Below are 24,475 nucleotides of genomic sequence, written 5' to 3' on the forward strand. Positions count from 1 at the left end.
TTTGTCCTATAGTTTAAAGTAGGAGAGGCTTCACAAAGTGACCACCAGCATCAAGCCATCAAGCTGTTCCAGGGCATAGATTAACTCGAGACACTCTCATCTATCCATTTAGGTCCCACCATGTTAAACCCCCCATCTATAGTGACTAATGGCTGGTTACATGACCCAGATTTTCACCAATGGGATGTTGCCAAGAGCAGCTTCTAGGATAAACAATGGAGACTGATGTCTACAGTAGCAAATACAATGCTTGCATAAGAACGTTTGTCATCCTACTATATGGAAGGTGTTTTATTTTCTCCCCAACTGCAACATGTATTCATTTTATTCACACAAGTTTCCTCTCATCATTTAAAAAGACAACAGGGCTGTAGTAACAAAAAGGATGTCTAATTAAAAGATTAGACATTTTCAAATTAATCAGCAGACATAATGGATTTTAAATAAAAAGTACAACTTTAAGAAAATGTGTACAAGTCAACAACTAACTTAAAACAAGCAGAATATGGTCTAGTGTATTTTTAAAGATGTATAAGGTTTAATTTTGTAACAGACAGTGGGAGGATATGTGATTTAGTTGTTCTATTTTAAGTGCTCTGGTGTTTCAGGATTATTTTAGAGGAACTGATGAGACAAAAATACCCTCTAACCAGACCTCCTATTGACCCTATTAAGAGCAGGCAGCATTCAGAGTACTTTCTGTCAGCTGAGATGTTGGCTCATTTATAGTTCTTTTTAAAATTTGAAATCAAATTAACTTGGTAAGGGAAGTTTCTGATTTATCTGTTTCAAAAAATAAACAAATAAATAAAATCTTATTTTTTAAAATATGTGGATAAATTCTTATACACAGTAATTTTAAGTGCAGAAACATTCTCAGAGGTTATGCACAAAGCTGTTCCTTGAAGTTCAAGTTACACTGGCAAGAGACTCAACCTCCCTTGGTACACACAGTTCCTAAGAGGGTTCTGTGTGGGATCAACAAAAAAGCACAGCAATTAAAGTGTGGAAAGTAAACCTTTCACAGGAGTTCCGTACAAACTGTGAGGACTAGGACACGTACACAAAATTAAAACAAATATGAGGTTTGCAAAAGGATTTTTTCAACGACCCATAGATTCATCAAATATTCGGCTTATTACAGAATGCATTTGTATTTCTAAATTCTACCATCATCTGCAAGTATGACAGACGTAACCAAAATCAAAAAGTTCAAGCTCCTACCAAATGGCATATTCAAGTATTATATCCTAACTATTGTTATGAAAGGTATAAAACTCCTAGACAACTGTCTTTTAAAATACTCAAACCTGATGTTTACAATGAGCTTATTACTGGTTCTCATTCACAGACTATGTTTGAATAACAGAACAGGTCCCAAGACAAACTGCGGCCATGTTTGACCTGGTAAACAGACGGAGCCAGCTGGCTGTGTTTATGGCTGGAATCAAGCCAAGGGTTGCTGTGTGTGAGAACCAGCCAACTGCAGGCCTTGCCAGGCACAACTAAGGCAAAAAGGGACCTTGAGTGAGAGCTAGAGATAGTTGCTCTTATTACATTAAAATGCAGCAGCAGACAAGTTCGCATGTACTCAGAAACTCACAGGTATACCATTTGAGACTCCTGCTGACTAATTTAAAGTATCAAGGGACTGCAGTATTGTGCTTAGTGAGCAGCAGCTCAGACTCTTAACGTGTTTTAACACATCTGATCTGACTTGCATTTTCCACTGAACAACTGAAGATCTTAATAAAAGTCACTTTAACAGAGTGAAAAACACTTTACACAATAGCTGAGCTGGGAGGAGTCACTGCACTGATAATTTCAACTAGAATATGCCATGTACAAAAAACAAACACTTTCCAAAAACAGAGTAGAGTTTCTATAAGTCACTGTCTAAACACTTTGTAATCAGTGTAAAATAATTGTCTTATTACTGTAATATTCATGCAGAACCCCATTTAAAGTGGTCCTGAAGCAAACAATTGTTGTTTTCATGTCCACTTTAGAGATCACGTTTTATTTCTCTAACAAAACACCAATCAGACTGTATTACATTAAACATTTATGAACTGTAAATGGAGGAGACAATTCTTACGTTACGAAGAGATTAAAACGACAAAAAAAATCCTGAAATGTAAACAAAAAACCCATTAAGTCCTACTTTGGCAATGAATTGTTGACACTGAAAATGAACTAAATGACTTCTAGAAAGGGGCTGTACGTGACTAATCCCTTCTCTATCAAGACATCTTTGCACAAGGACATTAAGGATGAGAAGGGATAAAAGGCAATTTACTTGATGAGATACGGTACAATGAATTTAAAAGGCCAAACCCTGTGCCTAACCCAGCGTAGTACAGGGCAACAATTACTAAAGAACAGCCACTAGTACTAAAGGTTGAATGTTAAAAGAAACAATTGATTTTAATTCTGGCCTTGATGTGCATATAAATCAAATAAGCCATTTGTGTTAAAAAGTAGACTTTATAACACCACAAAAACTTTTTCTTTAGTTCCAAATACCACTTCTGCATCTTTCTTTGAAAAGAAAAAGAAACAATGTCTCTGCAGATTTTGCTTCCTCATTGTGCGCTGAATTATACAATGCAACTATGCATATTAGCCCCTTTCTTTGGCCCTATTCAGGTAGCTGCATAAATTTAAGATGCCCTATTCGATTATGACAAAGACTTTTTATGGAACTGAAAACCCTCGGTGGTAGAAATGGTATGAAAAACCAAGCAAAATACAGCTGGCTCTAAGGATTTCCCTCAACAGGATCCCTTTGTCTGTCTGTTAGTGAAACAGATAATCAGAAGATTAAGGCTGCAACTCTTGCTTGAAAACTAATCTAGAAATAACACATATCTAGGCGTCCAAACATGTAGCTTTAATTAATAGTGCTGAAATATGCAGTTCTGCATGCACAGAAAGTAAAGGTCAGCTATAGATGACTTTCTAATATCTACTATGACTACTCTGGGTAGCCTTACAGAAACAGTAAACTAATAAAGGTTAACAATATTTCAACTGAAGCAAACAACTTTCTGTAATCTTCAACATATTGGCCTTTATTATCTAAATCAGGTGTGGGAGTATATAGAAGTGGGTCCCTCTTACTGTTAAAAAAATATTACCATCATGTGGAGAAAACAATTCTAGTTTACACAGAATCTTGAGGGAATAAATGTTATTCATGGTATAAATGTTATTCTGGTAGCTCCAGAAAAGATCCAAGGTTCAAGGCGTCCATGAACAAGAAACTACTAAAACTCTAGTGTCACTTTTCACACTGATGCCCCTAAAGATGACTAACGATGAAACAAACCTCAACACTGTAAGAAATTGGTGGATAGCATTTCAGTCTTTGACAGAAAACAAATCAATATAACATTTTGCCAAGAGGAATGTTTCAACAATTTTTGACATGCATATCAACAAGCTGTTTGGTGACTGAGCTACTTTATCTGCAGGTTGGTATGTTTCCAACCCAGGCGTCATCAAAATAATAACTTTGGTGAATGCACCCCCTAAAAAAAGTTTTCCCGAGAAGAATTTCAAATATATCCACAAGATGCAAACAACCTAAAAGCATTTTTTTTATAAATAGACTACTTACTAAACTTATGAGCAGTTTATAGAAGATTTGTTTTCTCAAGAAAATGTGGACACTAACAACTCTACAGTCAATGAATGTAGTAAGCTACAACGTTTTAGAAAGTGGATGATGATCTGTAACAACAGGGAAAAAAAGAGAAAGCACAACAGTTGAAAACAACAAGTTACTTCCAGTAACGTAAATCCCCACAACCGCTTCAGGCAAAATATCTTAATACATTGTTCCCGGTTCTGTAAAACCAAAAGCTGTGTGCTCATAATCAAATAAGCCATAACTAAAGCAGTGGAAATACATTTTTAGGCTGACAAACACATTCACTTGGAGCAAACAAGGTAGAAGAAAATGTGATTTTACCCCTAACATAGGTTAAGACAAGCATTCCACTAGATTTCTCATTATTGAGAAGACATTTAGGTAGAAATCAACTGGGTTATCCACTGAGCCCTCAAAGTTGCATTTACACATCATGTCAAAAAAGCAAACTTTTTAACCTGTGACGCATTGGGGTAAAAAGCATGAATGGTTTTAATTTGCAGGCTCAGTAGACTGTTAAGAGTATAAAAAATTGTAGAATTGAGGAAGAACTTTTTCTACCAGCTGGGGTTGAGCTATGCGAGGTTACACCTAGAGAAGAGGAAGCCGACATACTGAAAGCAGTTCCTAGTGTACATGTTTTGCTTTTGATGGCTCATACTAACCGCAAAACTCATCACTGTGCCTGTCAGTGTGTGAAAAGTGAGACAGCCTGTCAATTATAACTTCTACAAATTAAAAGAAGAAATGTACTTCGACAGACAGACTCTCAAACTTCAACTTGCCATTACATCAAATGGAAAGAGTTTTTGTTTTATCTAGCTTTGCAAAGAACTTCTGCTATATTTCCCAGAATATGCATCACTGAGACTTGTACAGGGGTTTGTTGCTTATTTTTAGAACATGACAGGCTTCCATATGCGAGTAATACTGTACAATAAGGATTTACTGCATTCAACAAACAAAATGAATACAAAAGCTGAAAATGTAACTGACTAGAAAACTGACTCCACAAACATCGAGTTAGATAACAAAAATATATGTACCAATTTAGAATATTATAGTTCTTTGCACCATATTACAAACTTGTCACATTTACAACTTAAATGTATGTACAATAACTTTAAAGTTACAGTTTCAGAATCACTACAATTTTGCAATATACAGTTTCTACAGTTTTAAGTGCTTTCATTAATAAAAAGCCAGGTAAAGTACCAAAATGTGTTTTTACTAGCTTTAAGGAACAAAGAACAAACAGAGCTGCCTATCCATATATTCGTGCTAAACACTGCCAGTCAGCTGGCAGAAAAACAGAAATCCATGTAGAACAATTGCAGGTTGCAAAAACACATGGCCACGGTGTGTAAAACAGATAATGCACCAAAGCTGTGCGATTAATTGTCTCAAAAATTATTGCGATAAACAATAATATTGTTTGAAGACCTTTTTACACTGATTTAATGGAAATTACATAATAATGCCTGCGATTTTCTGACAAAGAAATTTAGTTCATGTTTTGTCATGCTCTTGTTCAAGCCTACACAGCAACATAAAACTTTCATATTTCATTCAATTCTATCATTCAATAGGGAGAATTTCATACCACATCATGACTAATATGGGGAAATCTGCAGAAATTGACTATATATCTAGTAGTGTTTCAATCTGTATAAGCTTTTTCTAGCATCTGGCTTCAGATGTAATCTTTGAAAATGCTAACATATTTATTACAAAAAAAATAATTTAATATTTTTAAAATAGTTTGAAAGTTTAGTCAGACATAATCCTTGATGTTTATTATACTCATGGTTACACTTTATATGCAAGCACCAAACTTTTGATGTGTATTGAATGAAATAGAGAAAGCTAGATTGCAGTTGAGAAGAAATGTAAAAAGAAAAATCTCAATAAATACGATGAACCAAACTGTATCAAATATTTCTGTTAATCTTACTGGTCGAAGGCCAAAGAGATAAGTGGTTTATGTAGTCAAGTAAGGTAGTTAGAGTTTATCAATGTTGTTATTTTGCACATACTCTGAATGCACACACAGGGCTTTTGAAAAGAAAAATTACTCAAAGTACAATCTGTGGAGAACTTTTTTGGTGTTAATAAGTAATCTCTTGACTTGTATTCATGCAAAGGTAAGCAGGTCAGCTGGATTACAACACTTCATACCTTATTTTACAGCAATAACAGGCTGCTGGATGCAGAAACAGCACAATAAATGTAATATTATAATAAAGTAAACAGAAACTATTACAGAAAGAGGATCCTTCAGTAGAGTCAAAAATATAAACAGTTTAATATGATGTAAGATGTGCCAAACACCTCCTATGATGAATGCAGCAAACCATGCAGCAAAAAAAAGTGTCCTCAGAAATTTTAAGAACAGTATTTATTACATCTTTACCACTACTGTAGGAAAAATTAACACATAGACACAACAGCCTTTTTCTCTACGACGTAAAGAATCACTCAAAAGTCAACTGTCCTTGTGAAACCCCAGACATTCACTCCCTTCTAACCAAACGGATTCTGACACACCCTGTAAGCTACTGATCTCAGTTTTGTCAAACTGTTTCCCCCTTCTTGGAAAGCCTAGCTGTGCATCATCTTTAAAATTCTGACACATGATAATCTGCCGTGGGAAATGAAGTGGACACAGAAACTGAAGAAAAGGAGGCTGTACTATTTTGACCCTGTGATTGCAAAACTGTAGAACGGCATTTTCTTTAAATTATAGAAAGTCTGCATTGTCACCTAAGAGACATGCCCCAATTCTCTCTGCTGCTCAGAAAGTTGGATATCCCTCCAGGCACCAATGAGTACAAATGAGTATGCATATGTGTCATATTTTAAAAGTAGACTGATCCCTGGGAGAAAATTCACTCCACTAATTTAAAGAGAACATCAAATGTATTTAAGAGCAAAACTTAAAACCGTATCCCAAAAATCTTACATGTAAATCATTTGATTAGAACACACAAAGGAGATAGCTGGCCAATTTAAAGGTTATTTTGCATTAATAATTAAATAAGAAATGACAATCTCCCCCAGCTGGACAAGCTCAGCTTACCTTTCACCTGAACTGCAGGAGCAACAGCATCCAGAGCCCTCTGTTGGAGCCGCCCGTCTCACCTGCAGACATACAAAAGTAAGAATAAGGTTTCACTTTAACTCTCACAAACGAACAAAAACGGCCTCTCCCCCCTGGCGTCTCTCCTTCCCATGCTCCTCCTGTTCACACCACTGTGCAAAAGCCCCACCCAGTTCAATCCTAGTTACCAAGGGAACTACCAACACCTCTTAGTTTTCCCTGACACACACAACACTAGTTAATTAGAAATCTATTGTACAAATCTCCTCTGTGATAGACAACTATGAGAAAGATTAAAATGAAGCACAAATAAAACAACGCCTCATATAAATGGAGTGATAGTACTTTTATTCTAAACACTGATAGCAAGTGGATAGATTGTCGTCATACAGCAGGAATCTGGAAGACACCTAATTATAACATTTACAAAAACAGAAGTGTGAATTTATTTAAATGTTAAACCAGAGCCCAGCTAAGAAGGTATTATTCCTGTTTCTGCTTCTATCTGTGTTTTCACTTAAAATTACTTTTAGTCTTGCTTGTGAAATTACTTTGGATTCTTTGGGATATCTGATAAACTCCATATGAAAACAAACATTCACACAGAGCAATTCGAACAGCACAATATCCCTATTTACAGCAGTCAAAGAATTTCATTTCAACATTTTGAGACCAGTTACAGGCATCAAATGGTGCAGTTTATATTTTACACCAGATCTAACTATTGATTTTTGGATCAGATTTTAAAATAAAAATTGTAGGTTTTATGAATCACATTCTAACCACAAAGACGTTGACTACCTTCGCAAATGCTTTAGAGGCATAGCGTGCTAATGTTTTGATTCTAAATATCTGCAAATGCTCACTAGTTGATAAAACACTGTGAAGAACATCAACATCAGCACAATGTAGGTCTGCATGATAGCGTGTGTCCAAATATATTGTTGGCATACACTGCGTAAATGCCTGGCTCTTGTACTAAGTATAACACCCTAAACAAATACATAATCCAAACAGTTCTTTGCAAATTGCAATATTCCACACTTTGACATTTTGAAATGATTGCAAATAGGGGCACAGTCATTGCAGTTTTCTGATTATTGCTAAAAGCTAACAATTTGAGGCGACAGCTACTGTTCAATACAAAGTAAGTGCTCAGAAGAGACACTCAGCACGTGAACAAAAGTGCAGTACGTTTAATAACAGAAGTACCATTCAGCTAGAAATCGGAATTGGTTAATATTTGCTTAATTGGTTCTGATTTGACATCAGAAAGTCAATCACCATATATATTTTTCCCTATTTGTAAAATGCGTCAGAACAAAATCTCACAATTTTTGATCCAATACTGATAGCTTTTATTCATTTTGTTTTTTTAAGTTTAACAATAATCAGATAAAGGTTGAGGACCTACGCCTTGATGTATAAATATAGGTAAATAAACAATGAAAACTGGCAAATTTAAAAGAGCTGAGCTGATATTCTTGTATCCTACCTAAGCAATTCACATTGTATCCAGAAAGGCACAAATTAACTTTATGGTCTGTTGGGAGGAATGGTTCTCAGAGAAGGTAAAATGTGCTCATAAGTTAACATATTCGCTCCAGATCCCCATAGATAAATGTCACATAAAAGGTGCTACAAATATAGCTAACGTCTTAAAGTAAAAAAAAAACCAAACAGAATCATAAAGTAAAAAACAAATGAAAATATACTCAAAGCAAAATGCTAGTGACATACACCACAGTTAAAGGAGTCAAAGATGTTTGCTACCAGTGTAATATTGCATCACTTTTGCTGATTGTTCAGTGTGTTGCAATGTGTGCAACAACTTATTGGATTTAAATTTCTCAGACTTTTAAAAAGGTTAATTTTCTATTTCAAGTAAGGAATTTTGGTATTTTATAACCTAAGAGAGAAACCAGGGGTGCAGCGGCTCTAACGACACACTGCAAAACACTTGAGACCCAACCTTAACATTTTTAGCACAAAACTAAGAAAATTGCAAACTAAATTTCAAACATTATCTCATCCTTGAGTCACATGATAGTGAACTTCAGAAATCAAGAACAATCATAAATTTCCACTTCAATATAACCTGGCATTGCTCTGAAGACTCACGGCAGAAAACCAAGACTGACTCACATGAGGCAGTCCAAGCTTGGGTAATAATCAACTGGAAAATCAATAGCTGTAAAATGGACAGGGAAGTTATGGCGGAACTTCCCAATCTGTGCCTTACATTCCATCTCCGAGCAAAAGAGGAACCAATAACAGAGAGGCATGTATAACCCCAATTCTAAGTGAAATGAAAGAAGAAAAAAAACATGAACGGGCCTTTGTGGAACAAACACAACACAGAGAGAAAGAAGTGGAGATAGATGGAGCCAAACAGCATAATACAAGAGCAAAATATCAAGCAAGTATCTCAAAGTAAACATAAACTCTAAATTATAGTTTCTTTTTCCTTAAGAAAAAGAATGGAAAAAATATGCATGTACAAAGTACGCAAACTAGAAGTAGGGAAACCATGACCCAGAAAGTGACAGGGTTTAAGTGGAAGGCTGCCACAGCTACAGAAGCACTAACACTCTTCAAGCTGTCCTACATTTCCTCAATCACACCAGATGTTTTAGCATCTTCTCTAGGGACGGATTTACCATACAAAGTCAACATCTTGCCACACAGGAAATTATGCTCTGCTCTTTTCTTAAACTGTTCTACTTTCTACTCATTGCATATTAGTTCAACTTCTTCTCATGAGCTTCATAAAAGCAGTCCACCGTCAATGAAACATTTCATCGACAGGAAGCATACAAAAAGGACGGCGCAAAGTGGTGCGCGCTCACAGACAGCGTAGTTCGCTTAATTGCTAAAGAGATGCTCCCATTTAATATTGTTGAAAAGCCGGCATTTCGAAAAATGTTGCAAACTTTTGATAGACGGTACGAAATCCCCGGAAAAACATACATATCACAAACGGCAATTCCACAACTTTACAGCAGTATTAAAGAGGACATACTGAAGGAGATAAAAGACATTTCATTTTACTCTGCTACGTCGGATATGTGGTCAAGTTCAAATATGACTCCTTATATGAGCTTGACCATTCACTATATAGCTGCTGACTGGACCCTGCACTCTAAATGTTTAGAGACCAGGTATGTGGTCTCCACAGTGGTATTTCCACTGTGGTTTTATCTTGTGCTTAGTTTTTATTCAAGTGCATTTTTTGTTAGAGACCGAGAGTCCATTTAATTTTTATTTCTGCTTGTTTTATTTTATTAACCAGTTCCAGTGTTGAGTGTTCTTTTGAAAATAAAGGATATACATCTTTGGCAAGAAATCGCATGCATTATTTCGTCATTTCCATTAAATCAGTGTAAAAAGGTCTTCAGACAATACTATCGTCTATCGCAATAGTTTTTTGAGACAATTAATCGTTCAGCAAAATTTGATATCGTGACAGGCCTACATGAAACACTGTTGCATTCATTTTGTATATACAGCACTCTGCATGCTCTTATTCAAGCATACAAGTAAGCAACATTTGCATAATGGCACTGCCAGTTTGCCAGCTCTCACAATAGAAAGTTAAGAGCGATGATAGAATGGGGGGGTCAAAGCCAAATCCTGTCCAGAAATTTATTATCTGGTGACTTGGACATGAGACCACAAAACAATCAGCATGATGAATGAAAACTCTGAGCTAAACGTGGGTGCCTGGAATAAGAATTACAGTATAGAAAGCTTGATATGTAATATTTAACATTTTCCTTAACTTCACTTAGTGGGCATGTGTTTTCCTCCATACCTTGATGCATCCAAGAGAGATGGAAAGAAAAGGGAGGAAGGTTGGTTAGTTGCAGGATGGAATCTTTGCACTACAGCATGAGAATTGTGGCTGCCTGGTAGGTAGAAAGACTTTGGTTAGTAGCAAGACCTTTTGAAGTCAGCAGGCATGAGCTGTTTGTGGCTGAGGGTGAAAACAAGAGTCCCCGGTGGCAGCAACCACCCATGAGCCTCTAGAGTTCCACCAATGAAATACAAGGGGGAGGTTTAGAGCCACAAGACCAAACAACTGACTGCTTCTACTGCAAACTTCTATGTGGACAAACTGGTTATGCTGTTTGTACTCCTGCATTAGAATTGGGAAGACAAATACTGTGTGTGTGGGGGGGTAGGGGGGTGGGTGTGAGTGTGTGTGTTCAAGCAAAAAGCAAATTGGCTATCATAAATGCTAGGGGAAGTCCCCATTTCACACTCACTCTCAAAGTCGGCTCTGTGACCACCACCCTTTGCAGAATAAAAGACCATATTTCCAGCATAACCTCAGGTTGATTTCAGCCCCGCCACCTCCATCCTCGCATTAATCACACTTAGACGCCAAGAATTCCTGAAGGCTTCTTTGAAAAGGGCCTATTAAAGTAAATATGGACAGCCACACAAAAACTTAAAGGGTTTTTATTCATGCTTTTCTGCATTATGCTTTGCTAGTTTCCATTTGAAACCATTGTAACATATAAAGGTTTATAGCCTTTCACTCTTGTAGATGCAATCTGAGAGTTGGATGGCTCAAAGAACAATTTTGGCAGGGGTATCCCATTTAAACTGCAGTCAGATGATGATCCCATGCTGTGGAAAACAGCCAGATTCTGAAACCAAAGGACAATCTCAAAGGATTTACTGTCTTAGAATTGCTTGACATGGACAATTAAAGTTTGGAGTCACAAGTTTCCATTTAGTGGAACATAAAAGTGTCAATCTTCCCACCCGAATAAATATTTGATTAGCTTAATACAGCCTATAATCTCAAAATTTTCACCCTGATAGAATTAATTTCCTAAAGCAGCAAAGCCGCAAAAAATAAATAATCGGGTGGAAGGTCGGCAGCTAATGAAATGTCATTTTTTGAAAAAAAAAATCCACAGCCAGAAACCAAAAATTAGGGTTAATCTGACTCTGAACACAGCAGCACGATGACCCTCCAAGAGAGGGTTTAAAAGGCTGATGACGTAAATCTCCTGGCAGCCCTCATTTCATAATAAATCAGAGTTAAAGCAAGAAAAAAATTCCTGAAACAACCTTGCTGTAATCTCAAAACAGACGTGCATGTTATCTCATAAAGTAGCAGATTATCAGCTTTTTACAGGATGTTCGCAAAGGGCTGGACAATAATATGAATTTAACAAAAATCAAACAAAAAACAATGAAGCAACTGATACATATATGCACAAATCTGAAATAGATTATTTTCACAAATATATCACCTGTACACGGTTCACATAGTTTAATGCTATGTGAAGAAAATAGACAGGAAACTTTGCAAAGTTAGGCCACAATGTAAACAAGCAAATTATTATTAAAGTTAGCATGGAATGTTATAAAATATTTAATAGGTAGATGAGCTTGAGTAAAAATAAATTAGACTTTCACATTATTTAGAAAAAAGTCAACTACTTGTATCTTAATATGAAAAGAGAAGCAACAATTACTCATTTATTGCATTTTTGATTTAGATACATAAAAGAGACATGTTTCTCTTTTTTTTTTTTTGATAAAATGAGATATTTTGAAACATAAATAAATGGTTTCACCCACAAAGACCTCACTACAGCTGTAAGGTAATGCGGAACAAAAAAATTTGCAGAGGAGAGAAATCTTGGCTCACTAAAGAGCATTTGCTTCCCTGAAGTAGCAAGACAGTTTCTGTATGGAACGTTTTAGTCTAGATTCCCCGGCTAGATGTCGGGGAAAGCATTTCCATCTCAGGGGAGCTGAAGAGGCGAAGATCCACTTATATAACCAGAAGTAGTAGTTTTTGCACTGAAAAGAGCAGTCACTCTGAAACAGTTTCAAAGCTGTATTTCGGTTTTTGTTTGTTTATTTTTGTAAAGAATAAATGTTCTTTTTTCAGTATTCATGCAGGCCTTTTGTGTGAAATCATTAGAGAAATTCTTTAGAGCAAAATAAAAGTAGAGGTTCAACGACACTGGAGAAAGGGTACATTTGCAACAGCTGGGAATTATTGGCTTTATTGGCTTCGAAAACCAGGACACCCCCACTCTTAAATGAAAATCCGATCAGCAGCTGGTGGTTATATACACAATACGTGCAATAAAAGAGCAAGATTTAATACATATAGGCATCATCCACCCACAGAACGTTTCTTAAACAGCTCTTCAAACTCTCTGCTCCCTTCCTGTCTTCATTTCATTCACTACAACACTCTCGTTTTGTCATTCACAGCAGAGCAAAGCCACAGTTCTACTTGATAGGCTTAAGGCCCAACACCATTATATATCCCCACCTGATTAGGACAAGGCAGACAATCACATGACACAACCAGACATTAGGTGTCTACAGATAAGCAAAGCTTGGGCCAAGTAGTAAAATGTAATAGATGTTTAATGATCTGGTTATTGAACATCTACTCTATCTGAAGACTCATTACAACTGATACTATTTCAGGCAGCACAGGCTCACAGGAATCTGATATGCACATTTTAACAGAGTATGTTGTCAATGATTTAATGACCCACTTCCATTTCGTCACACAATATTTATGACCTTGAAATGCTTTCCGCTGCCATCTCGAATATCAACAACTTGATATTGCAGATAAAAACTCCGACTCTGACTGATGCTAGTCTAAAGCAGAGTGTAAATAAAGGGCATGAATCCTTTACCGTCTGAAAAAGATTGCATGAATGCAGAACTTTGGACACAAACAGAAAATCTTCATAACCTGTTTTTTTCCACAGTCTGCAGCAATTTTCCAGGTACCATCCATGTGCTCACTTCCAGCACTTTTAGTAATCATTTCCTCCTGCAATAATACCTCCCTCCTATACCCTAATGCATTTTTTTGGTCATTTAGTTCGAGTAACAAATTCCAAAACTGTTATTTTAATTTTGATACTTAAACTAAATGCCGATCACATTTATTAGAGGTTTTCGAGAGTTAAGTACAAAGCGCTCTCTCTTTTTGCTAGTCTGTAGTTTATAGAGTAACATAAGTAAGAAAAAAAGCTGGTGAATTAGTGACAATGAAAGTTAGCACAGTAATTGCCAGTCTTTTATTCATTACCTCTTTTAAAAACAGATTTACCCTGATGAAGGTCTTCCTGTAGTTTATATACCAAAGCTGTCTGTGTTTTTGAAACAGAAAAAAAAAATCCAAAAGGTCAAATTTGTCTTTCCTGAAATTAGAGAAATTGTTCTTGCTTATTTCAGCCAGCTCAGAGATATTATTCAACATGGAAAAAGCAGCTCTGAGCTCCCAAATGCTTTGTGCAACCAGATTAAAAATCTGATTACATTTTTTTTCCGCCTTTGTTATCTCATTAAAAGGAGATATTAAGCAGAATATTAGCTCTTCTGTCATAATTTGCACAGGGAATGTGGAGAAATTGATAAGGTGAAGATTGTACACAACGTTGGTGCATTTGTTTCTACTTAAGTTGTCCTTACCACTTTAGAGTTTCTGAAATCATCTCAGACCACCATGAAAATGTATTTATTCACTCGAAATCTAAACTCACTGGCCTGTTCCTAAAGATTTCCTCAGCCTTCATGTGATGCTAAAGTGGTTTTAGGTTTTAAATTCCAAAAACTACCTGCTAAGTAGGGTTTTGTGATAAAAATTGAGAAAGGTATGTGAAGAGACACTTTGCTGTCATTTCTGACAGTGACCTTCTTCTGAGACACTGAAGCTCAGGACAGCTGGGCTTGTGATGCTGCCCCCACAGGAGACATGTGGGTAACGTGTCACATCAAGGTCAAGAGTAATGCCTTTGCATTTTTGCTTCATTTATTCAAGACATCGCCTGCACTCAAGTATACAATTATAACTGAGACGTAACGACCAGGCGTTTTCTGGTTGAATTTATGTTTCTTGTTTGTTCTGTTTGCTTGGTAGGTTCATTTTAGATGTAACCTGTTAATTTGAATGCAGATTCATTCTGATTTTCTAAGGACAACATAACAGAAAGGACAAACATGTGCTGTAGGTTCTTTGATAGGGGTGGCAGTCTTAAATCTAACATGTCCCTAACCTTTACCGGATCAATATTCAACTCAAAAAGGCATGCTATTAAATTCATTCAAAATATTGGGATTTCTTATATCTGATGCATTTAATGAAAAGGAAAATCATATTTTTCAATACCTGAAAAACTGATCACTGACTACAGCTTATCAAGGAAAAATGTAATTATCTTTGGCTGATCGTTTGTCTACTTACAATTGGAGTAACACCTTATTTTTCAAGGACACAGAGTAAAAACTCCACTAGGATAAGAGGAGGATTGGAATTTGCAGTTGACAAATAAACCTCATGGCTATAAAAATCCTGGCACTTCTGCATTGACTGTTTCATTTACTCTGGAGCGTTACATAAGCCAGTACAAAATCTCCAACGTTTATTCTAGAAACAAACGCCACTATTAATTATTGCCCAGCTAATTGCATGATCACAGTCATAATAAAGAGCTTCATGCTAAAGGCAGGGAAGCACCTACTGGTGTCGATCAACATACTGGAAACAGCAAAAGTGAAAATATGTCAAGGGCTAGTACTTTAAATGTCTACATTTCAATTATCTAGATTTTCCGCTGAGCTCTAAAGCAACATGATGCGGAAATTCAAGCCACTACAAGGATTCACAGACAGAGAGAATTTTGGTAATACAGACCAAAAGGAGGCTGATTGAAAGTAAACAAAACAAGTGTGGTTATTTCGGTGATGAGGGCTCGGCCATACGGGTTGTTACAGTAAACAGAGGAACGTTATCGTGCTTCGCTTGGTCATGTTTACGAATTCGGCTTGCTGCAGCCACAGTAGATGGTAACAGTAAAGTAAAGCGTAATACACATGAAGAGAAATTAAGCAAATTGCCCTTGCTTCCTAGCAATCGTGTGCACAAGCTTGACTCCCTGTTATGCAAAGACGGTGACAGCAAGAAAAGCTGCAGTCGCATGGGGCACGGTTTGCTCCGCTAATGTGGAGGTGAGGGTTAAGTTTGGGGAGAAAGCTTCTAACGTTAGCCCCCCTGACCACTCAATCAGGCGGCCAAATACACTGTGATGTTACAGGAAAAAAAAAAAATACAGGGAAATGCAACGAGTCCAGTGATGTCTGAAAATACCGACAAAACCTCCCCGTTCCCTGTAACGGACACAGGAGCTGCCATGGCTAGCTACAAGTTAGCACATAAAAACCTGCGTTAGTTGAATAATTCGGAGTCACTAAAAATAGTTATCCGTCTCGTTTCGCTGCCATTGTGTAGCAGAGAAGAGACGGACTTACCGTTTTTTCCGGATAAGGCCAGCACTCATACAGTTTCACAGACCCATTCCCAGTCAAGTGTCATAGCAGGGCGATGTGGAACCAGCTGGGTGGTGGGGGACGCACGGACGGTCGGAGTCTGCCGGAGAACTTGCTCCGTTTCAACATGGAGAGCTCAGAACGGGCTCTACGTTCTGGTTGCTGCGGTTGCCCTGGCTGCTGCCACGCAGTGAGCTCTGGCGACACCTGTGGTCACAAATAGGTACTACATGTACTGCATGGGCTCTACAATGCCTTCCAAACGTTCTTTCCATCTGTTGTCATGTTACAGCCATACACTTTCTATGAAATAAACTAGAGAAGGTACACGCAATTATGAGGAAAAAAAGGATACATTCGGAAAAGTGTCACATTTGTATTCAGCTAAGTCTTTTGGGTTATGTTTCTACAAGCTATGCACATTAAGACACTGAAATAGCTTGCAAAATAGCTCAATATCAGTTCAGACTGAAACTGAGAGTGTCTGTTAACAGCAATTTTTAAGGCTTGGTTAAAAATTCTTAAGAGTTACTTTTAACGTTTGATTGAGATTATAATGCAAAAATAGAATAATCTGATCCAACCCATTTTTGTTGTGGCTGTACATGTCCTTGTGAAAGGCAAATGGTTAAAGTCATTTGCATCCACTTTCAGGACTTGTCCTGTATTTAGCTCCATTTATCTTTCAGTCAAATCTGACCAGCTTGGTTGAACATGTAGAAAGTACACACACACACACCCACGCCTACACACACACACACACATGGAATATCTGTACTCTTAGTATGGCAATCTCACCAGCCTAAATTGTATTTTTCTTTTACTTGAAAACCACAGAAGAAAAAAGAAAAACTGAAAGTGCCATCCAAATGTCAAATCTATTTTCAAGTCCAACTTGTGAATGTGAGAGATATCGAACAAGCCTGACATGGTGAAGTGAGGCAGATCAATGGGGAAAACAGGAAGGGGCTCCTTGAAGCCCTACATTCTGGTAGAATCTTATTTTACCACCATCTTGATACCTCAAAGTAGTTCAATATAAAGTACACAAGAGCTAAAGGGCTTTGTTTGTTTGTTTAGGGCTGCAAATGTTTCAGGTCAACCATATTTGAAAACTTTCTAATTTTCCATCCACTTCAGAATTATGTGCTACTTGTTGTAACTTTGTGACATAAAGTTAAAAACAAAATTCATTAATTATAGTGATTGAATCTAATAAATGTCCAATAATTGTGATCATTTGTGCAATAAACTTAACATCAGCTTTTAAAAATGCAAAAAAAAAAGAAAAAGTGATAAAATATGTAGAAAAATCAACACCAAAACACATTTTAGCAAGACAGTTTAGCTTTATTGGCATTGAAGCAAATAGATTCTAATAAAGAGTAGATTGTTGCCACAATGTTGCAACATCTTTAATCCCATTTAATTTTACATATTTAAAAAGTACATATCTTCAGCTCATTTTACATAGTTGCGTTGAACCAGCAAGCATCTCATAAAGCATTTTAAAACATCCTAAAAAATGTTCTATTTTATGTTCCTATTTCTCATTAAAACATAAGTGCTACAAATCAAACTGTGAAAAAAAAGAAAGGTACCAAGCTAATGGAAAATCCTGCTGTTTGGAAGACTGACAAAAATATGTACATTTTTGCTTCTCCAGTGACTTTTAATACAGAGGAAGTGACCAAAGCTGGACAAGAGATGTCACAGGAAATGAAATACGATGTTTTTCTAAAGAATGTACAGCATAGGAAAGAGCAAAAAAGACAATTGAACTAATGTCTTTATTAATAATACAAACTGGTGCATTATATATATTTTAACACAAATACAGCCAGTAAAATGTTCTTCTTGAAAGAAGTTCCTGAGATGAAATGAGAAATAAGATAAATATTCCATTTCAAGAACCACTGGCCAGAATATAACATAAATTACTTGAAAAGAAACACCTCTAGTGGACAGTGTGGGACAAATGCATAAATGCATCCAGTGCATTTGTCACATTGCAGTGCATATAAATACAAAAAGAGACCAAAACAAATAAACTCCTTCATTAAATCACATTGCACAGTTCATATTGGCTTACAGTTAGTTAGGCAAGGAGAGAATAACTTAAAATTCCTTTAAAATATCACATTATCCCTGTTTAATAACTAGAAAAAATAAGACAAGTGTGCCCTCTACTGGTGTAAACGCATGAATGCTGTTTTTAAGGCACATACCACCAGCCTTTGTTTTGTACAGTTCGATTTAAAAGTTTATTTAAAAATACCAAAACAGTATACAATAAAACTACCTGAGCAAAATAAAAATCTGTGAGTCATTTACAGTAGAAAGCAATTTTATAATAATTGTGCAGTGCAAAGAATATGCAGGTATGAGAATTTAAGGCAGAAGCATAAAAAAATGCAGTTTCCTCTATTTTTTTTAACGAATAAATATAAAAAAGAGGATTAAACCCTTAAAGGTTGATGTTTCTAACAAACGTATTCCCTTTATACTTGTTTGCTCAGTTATTTCTCACCCAAAAAGAAAGGGAGAGATGTAAAGAAATGAAAAAGCAGACTAATATCCCCTTTTGGGTTCTACGTTTTCATAAATTGAGATGGCAGCTGTATTCTGGTAGATTAGATCCACATTGTTCCCTGTTCTCGCCCGGATGATGTCCAAGGCACACTGGTTTAGGAAGACATACTGGTCCTGCAGCAATAAAACAAAAATAAAAATCAGCAAATGTTTCGTGATGTGAAACGTTGTAAAAAACAAAGCAGAGTAGATGTGTGGTGTTCCTACCTCCGTCTGCACCATAAGGGTCCGGTGCATTCGCAGATCATGAACAATGCCGTACACATCCACAATGTTTTCCCTTTCGATCTGGAAGATCAAGCGATCAATGGCTATGAAGGTGCCTGTGCGCCCAACTCCAGCACTGAGAGCAAATATCAAAACAGAAAGGCGGAAAATGACAGGAGATGGCAGGTTATATCGTACACTTCCAACCAAATGAAAACATTTGTAAATTTGGGGTGTTGTGTCCAACCTGCAGTGAACCACTGTGGGGGAGTTTCTGGAATACTGGTTCATGTGTTCTCTGACCAGATGTCTGAAGCTGATCAGAAGCTCTGTGGTTTCTGGAACGCCGTGATCCGGCCACGCTGTGAAATGGAAGTGGCGGACTGAGCGGACTTCTGTTGTTTTCACCTGAGGTAGAAGGAGGTCAGCGTTGAAACAGTAGTTACAAGAAGATGAATAATCAAGACAGGGCACATCCAAAAACCCTTGACTCAGAACTTAGAATGACAAATCATCTGCAAAGCACACTTTATGCATACCTTTTGTTGCATAGTGTTAGTAAAACAACCATATGATTACCAAGATGGGGTGAGTTTGTGTGTGTGTGTGTATGTGTTTTGGGGAAGGGTGGGTTTCAACATAAAGTTACATTTTTTATGTCAAAATCCCTGATGGTCCAGTCTTCAAGTTGGATTTCAGAAGTTGTTGTCACAATGATGTCTTCATAGTATTTGGTGCCAGGACCCCAGTACTGCTCACATTTAACCTGAAAGATAGTTGATTTGCTTTTAGTTTATGTCTTACTCAGAAACTTCGATGTTTGTTATATTATATTGCAGCAGATTTTTATTTCATAGATATCGCTGGACTTATACATGCTGCATTTAGATAAGCTTACTTTAGTAAACACACTGAAGCAAAAAGTATTCCTGTTCTGCTTCAACAATTTTTTAAATGTCTATTCATATTTATTTAGAGTCATCTTTTATTAAGAATGGAAACTCCAGTGTGAGAAAATGTAGATTTTTAACACTGATTGTTATTCAGATTAATTATATGAAAAAAGGTATTCTTTTTTCTTAGCGCAAATTTTGCTTTTATGGAGCCTCTTATGGAACTGTGGGGGTAATTTTTTTCTATTGGACTCCCTCCAAAATTATTGTATTTCCATGCAGTACTTTTGCGTTACCATTGCCAAATGTTTGCATTTACATGCAATAAGTTTTGCATTCCAGTATGGTTTCCCACAATAGATTTTACATTTTCTCGCTGTAATGTACTAGTTAGTTCTTGCGACATCTTGAATACTGAAGGTCTTTCTGTAACTATATAAGGGTTTTTTATGGTTTTCCCAGGGATATTAATATCTCATTGAAGTAATATCTGAAATTTTATATCTTTATCTTTAGGTTGCAAATGCACCAGAAACGTGGGTGCAAAATACAAAAATAAAACAGGCTTCTCATTGTTAGGATCCTAGGGTTATTGAGTTGTTTTGAAGTTTGTTTTGATTTCAGTTTCATTATTATTCTGTGTTAGTTTCTTATTTTGATCAGATTAGTCTTGGTTAGTTTAGTCCTTTCGTAGGATTCTAGTTTATTTCTGGTGTCTGTTGCTCCCTAGTGTGAGATTTATTTCCTAGTCCCCTGTGTATTCTCTCTCTAAGTGCTGTTTTCATATGAAGTCCCATCTGTACCAAAGAGTTGCAAATGTAGAAACATGTTTTGTACATATGTGCAATTTTAAATGGACTTTTCTTATCAATATGACTGTATACAAAAAAGACCAGGGTGTATTTGCTCATTTTTTGCAAGGGAATGCAATACTTTTGCAAGGTAACGCAAGAGAAAAAAAAAAATCCCCATACCTTCCTATGGGGCTCCATGTGCTTTCAATAAAGCTTTTGTCTCTGTAAAAACTTTCTGACTACATCGATGAACTCACTGCTCATGGATCAGGAACAGGTACGACACAAAGTATTTCTTTATGTTCATACTCACTCTTCCTTGTTCATTACAGCGTGTTAGCATGACCACAGTTTGGACGTTCTTCTCCCAGACCATCCTCCAGAACTCGTTGACTGTTGCAGGCAAAGGTCCCTGAGCTGCGATGAACTCCTTCCTGGAAAGGTAACCCTAACGTACAAAAAAACAAAAAAAAACCCCTCAGTATAAAATATCCATAAAGTTAAGTTTTCACAAAGATTCTCAAATGGGGAATGAATGTAGATTTGATTCAAAATGAACCCAAGAAACAAAAGAAGTGAGTTATAATGTGATCATAAGATGATGTAAGGTGAAGCAATGACCAAAAGCAGCTGTAAATAGTGTCAGTACGCACCGGCATGTAGTTAGCATTGATGTAATCTTCATTTGGACTTCCATGGACAACAGAGAGTTTCACTCTTGAGGAGTCATCTAGGAGATGAATAAGTATGTAAATGAAGTATGAATGATTCATTTATGAGTTAAAATTAAAGTGTTAGATGGTAAAAATGCTCATTACAAGCAGAAACAGTGGGGCGTTCCATGTGTTATAGCTAACATATTATTGTTTGAAGAATGAGGATTAGTTTTTTGAATGACAAAGGAAAATTTAAGGTGACTTACAAGGAAGCACGTTGTTGTAGCGATTTTTAGGCTTGTTCTCAAGAGCCAGTGCATGTAGTTTGGCTTGAGCTATACCAACAGGCTTCAGGTCCTTTAAAAAACAGTTTGGTAGATTAACTTGTGGGTACAGAAGAAATAAAAAAAAAAAAACACTTACCGATACTATAAAACTATAAATTGCTTCCTATGTGTGACTTTATGAAGTTTAATACTTTGTAAATCATTTTGCCATGTCTTTATGCATGTGGGTCCAGTGTCAAATGTACAGTATTTATGTACAAGTATTAATGGAAAACAAACAGATTATTGATCTATTCTTGCCCAACAATTTTACATTAACTTGGTGAGATGAAAACAGTTCATTCTTCTCTTGTTTATTCCAACAATTGGTGTGTTTTGCTGTCTTTGATGCATGTTCCACTGTTTTTCATCAATCTGGACCATGCACAAATGTTGTATCTTATATATAAAAGCAAAACTGCACAAATCAGAATTGCAGTCTCTATCTGCTTTAATGGTAAAAAATTGTACTAAAATGAAAAATAAGGCAGAAACCAGGACATTATCAGCTCTACGAAAAACTGAAAAAGTCAGTTTTCCCAGAATCAGTGATGTTTTCTTGTCAGTCATTCTAGCAGGTGAGATGTAGTGTTGGAATCTGTCCATCCAAATTTTGGTGAGAAATAAAATACACTTTTTCTGATATTGAGGAACTGTCAGATACCAATATACTGAGAGAAATTTACAGATTAGGAATGCCTAAAAATGTTTGTGATGCTTTACCTCAAATTCTTCAGCAAAGCCACAGCTGGAGTCAGCTTTCTGCTTCCTGTAGTAAGCTTCAAAGTCCTCCACTCTCACAGCCACACTTCTGCTCATATATGCAACATTGTTCAGAGGGGAGAATAAATATTCTCCAGAAAGGAGCAATATATATATATGTATTAATTTCAATGTCTTATACTTACACTTTCCCCCTAAGAAAATAAAGAAAATGTAATAATTACATAAACAATTGTGGACTTTGAGTTTGAAATAATAATCATTTGGCAAAATCTTAAATACTCACTCCATTGACTGAATCTGGATGTCAGGAGACTCCTTACGGGATAACCTGCAGAATACAATATATGAATAATAATGAACATCTGATTCAATAACATTGTTTTATTTTCATTGGTACAAAGAATAAAAACCTTTTCCAATAGATGATAAAACCAATAAGGATGACAAAGAGAACTCCAAAAATTCCCAACGTTGCTCCAATAGCAATATAGGTGATAGCTGTAATTTTATAAAACCAAAGTTTACACAGTCAATCATGAGAAAAAAACAATTAAATTACATAAAAATTAAAATAAGCACATAAAAGTCCCATTTTGGATCTTTCAATGATACCTGGGTCTTTGTCGAGAATAATCACAATAGACAAATCTGATATAGAACACACTGATTTACTGGTGTTCAATTTTTCCTGAGTCCACAACCAAATAGGTGCAAACCACTACGGCATATCTGCAGGAAAAAAAACAAAACATAGTTTATATATTCTTAATAAATTTCTACATTTCAAAATGCTATATTTGCAGTGTATTTTTCTTTTACAGTATGCTCTTAGATTATACTTTGATCTCATACTGGTATAACTTTCGGAGTTTTTTTCCGTATAATTCTACCATTGCAGACATTTTGTTTCCCTTATCAGTCTTTGTTAAAATAATTGAAGTACATAAAAATTGAAGTATAACAAAAACACAATTAATATATCCAACTTTCTAGTACAAATATCTTAGTACACCTGAAATAAGAAAAGTGTACTTGTCTTATTTCAAGACGAGTACACACAAACAGACACACTTTTCAGCAAAACATTAGAGCTAGTTTAGAGTCAATGATTTCTTAATATTGATGAAAAAGTTCTGGTACTAATGGCAGGTTATTTCACTTATAAAATCTCTTGTTATAAATGAAAAAAATCTGCCAATGTATCTAGTACTTTTTCATAAATATTGAGCAACTATTGACTTAAAACTAGCCCCTATGACTTGCTGAAAAGTTACTTGTAAGTTAAGTTTGTACTTAACTTACAAGTACTTTAAATGCTAATATGGTACATTTACTTGTACTAGTGTGTATATTTTAGTTTGTTTATTTTTACTTAAGTACAGTGTTTTAGTACTTTCATCATTGTATCTTACAAACTACAGAGATCAAATACATTAGCAGAAATAAAGAGTGTATTTTCAGTCTATAATTTATTTTTAGTAATTCAGATTTTTGATTTTGGTTACGAAAAAAGATTAAGCATAAAATAAAAATTTTCTATACTCACTGATCAAGATTGCATAAACTCTATAAAACAATCCTGTAAAAATTGCTGGAATGAAATGGTAAATAAAGCAAACTAAAATACATTGCAATTTCACAAAATACACTAGTCGGCCAGTAAAGTTGCCAAACATTTTCGTGTAAAAGGAAATCTTTTTTATTTAAGTGTGGTTTTCTTACCTGTAACTTCCAGTTGGATCCAGAGGATCATTAGCATAGCCTTCCCACTTTGATCCATTTCCTATCTCAAAGTCCAAGGTAACAGAACTTCTGCGGATCGTTTGGGTATAGTTCATTACTGTTGCAAGATATGCTATTGCAGACTTTGATTTCCATTCATGGTATGTATTCACCAGGAATTTTTCAAGATCAGGAATGCTTGGCTTAAAGGAAAACAAAATACACAGAATAATAAGCACTGTAATATATTTTAAATCTATTTATTGCAGGGTTACAGGAGCACATCTTGATGTTAAGAAAAAAGAAATAAACCCTACCAATGTCATCGCTTGTTACCAGAATCCCAACATGAGTCACTGGTCCTTTAGAGTTGTCTATCAGGGTAGTTTCAATACTAAGTGTGAATGTTTTGTGAGTTTTAGACACCTGCTTCACAGAGGTTGATGAAATGGCTGATGGCTCTGTATAAAATGAAAA

At 36.0% G+C, this 24,475-nt stretch overlaps 1 protein-coding gene across 1 annotated transcript in view; it reads right to left on the bottom strand.

Moving 5' to 3' along the window:
* Positions 1-17,411: 17,411 nt before the first annotated feature.
* LOC116710676 (receptor-type tyrosine-protein phosphatase eta-like) overlaps positions 17,412-24,475 on the bottom strand; it is a 53,547-nt gene continuing 46,483 nt past the window's right edge. The window contains 13 exon segments of the mRNA XM_032549837.1: positions 17,412-18,788; positions 18,882-19,017; positions 19,129-19,289; positions 19,531-19,647; positions 20,882-21,016; positions 21,222-21,298; positions 21,491-21,581; positions 22,274-22,361; positions 22,459-22,467; positions 22,560-22,604; positions 22,687-22,774; positions 22,889-22,994; positions 24,311-24,459. Of these exon segments, the coding sequence (XP_032405728.1) occupies positions 18,654-18,788; positions 18,882-19,017; positions 19,129-19,289; positions 19,531-19,647; positions 20,882-21,016; positions 21,222-21,298; positions 21,491-21,581; positions 22,274-22,361; positions 22,459-22,467; positions 22,560-22,604; positions 22,687-22,774; positions 22,889-22,994; positions 24,311-24,459 (1,337 nt within the window). The 3' untranslated portion in view covers positions 17,412-18,653.

Source organism: Xiphophorus hellerii, chromosome 2 (assembly GCF_003331165.1).
Source record: "Xiphophorus hellerii strain 12219 chromosome 2, Xiphophorus_hellerii-4.1, whole genome shotgun sequence".
NCBI classification, from domain to species: Eukaryota; Metazoa; Chordata; class Actinopteri; order Cyprinodontiformes; family Poeciliidae; genus Xiphophorus; species Xiphophorus hellerii.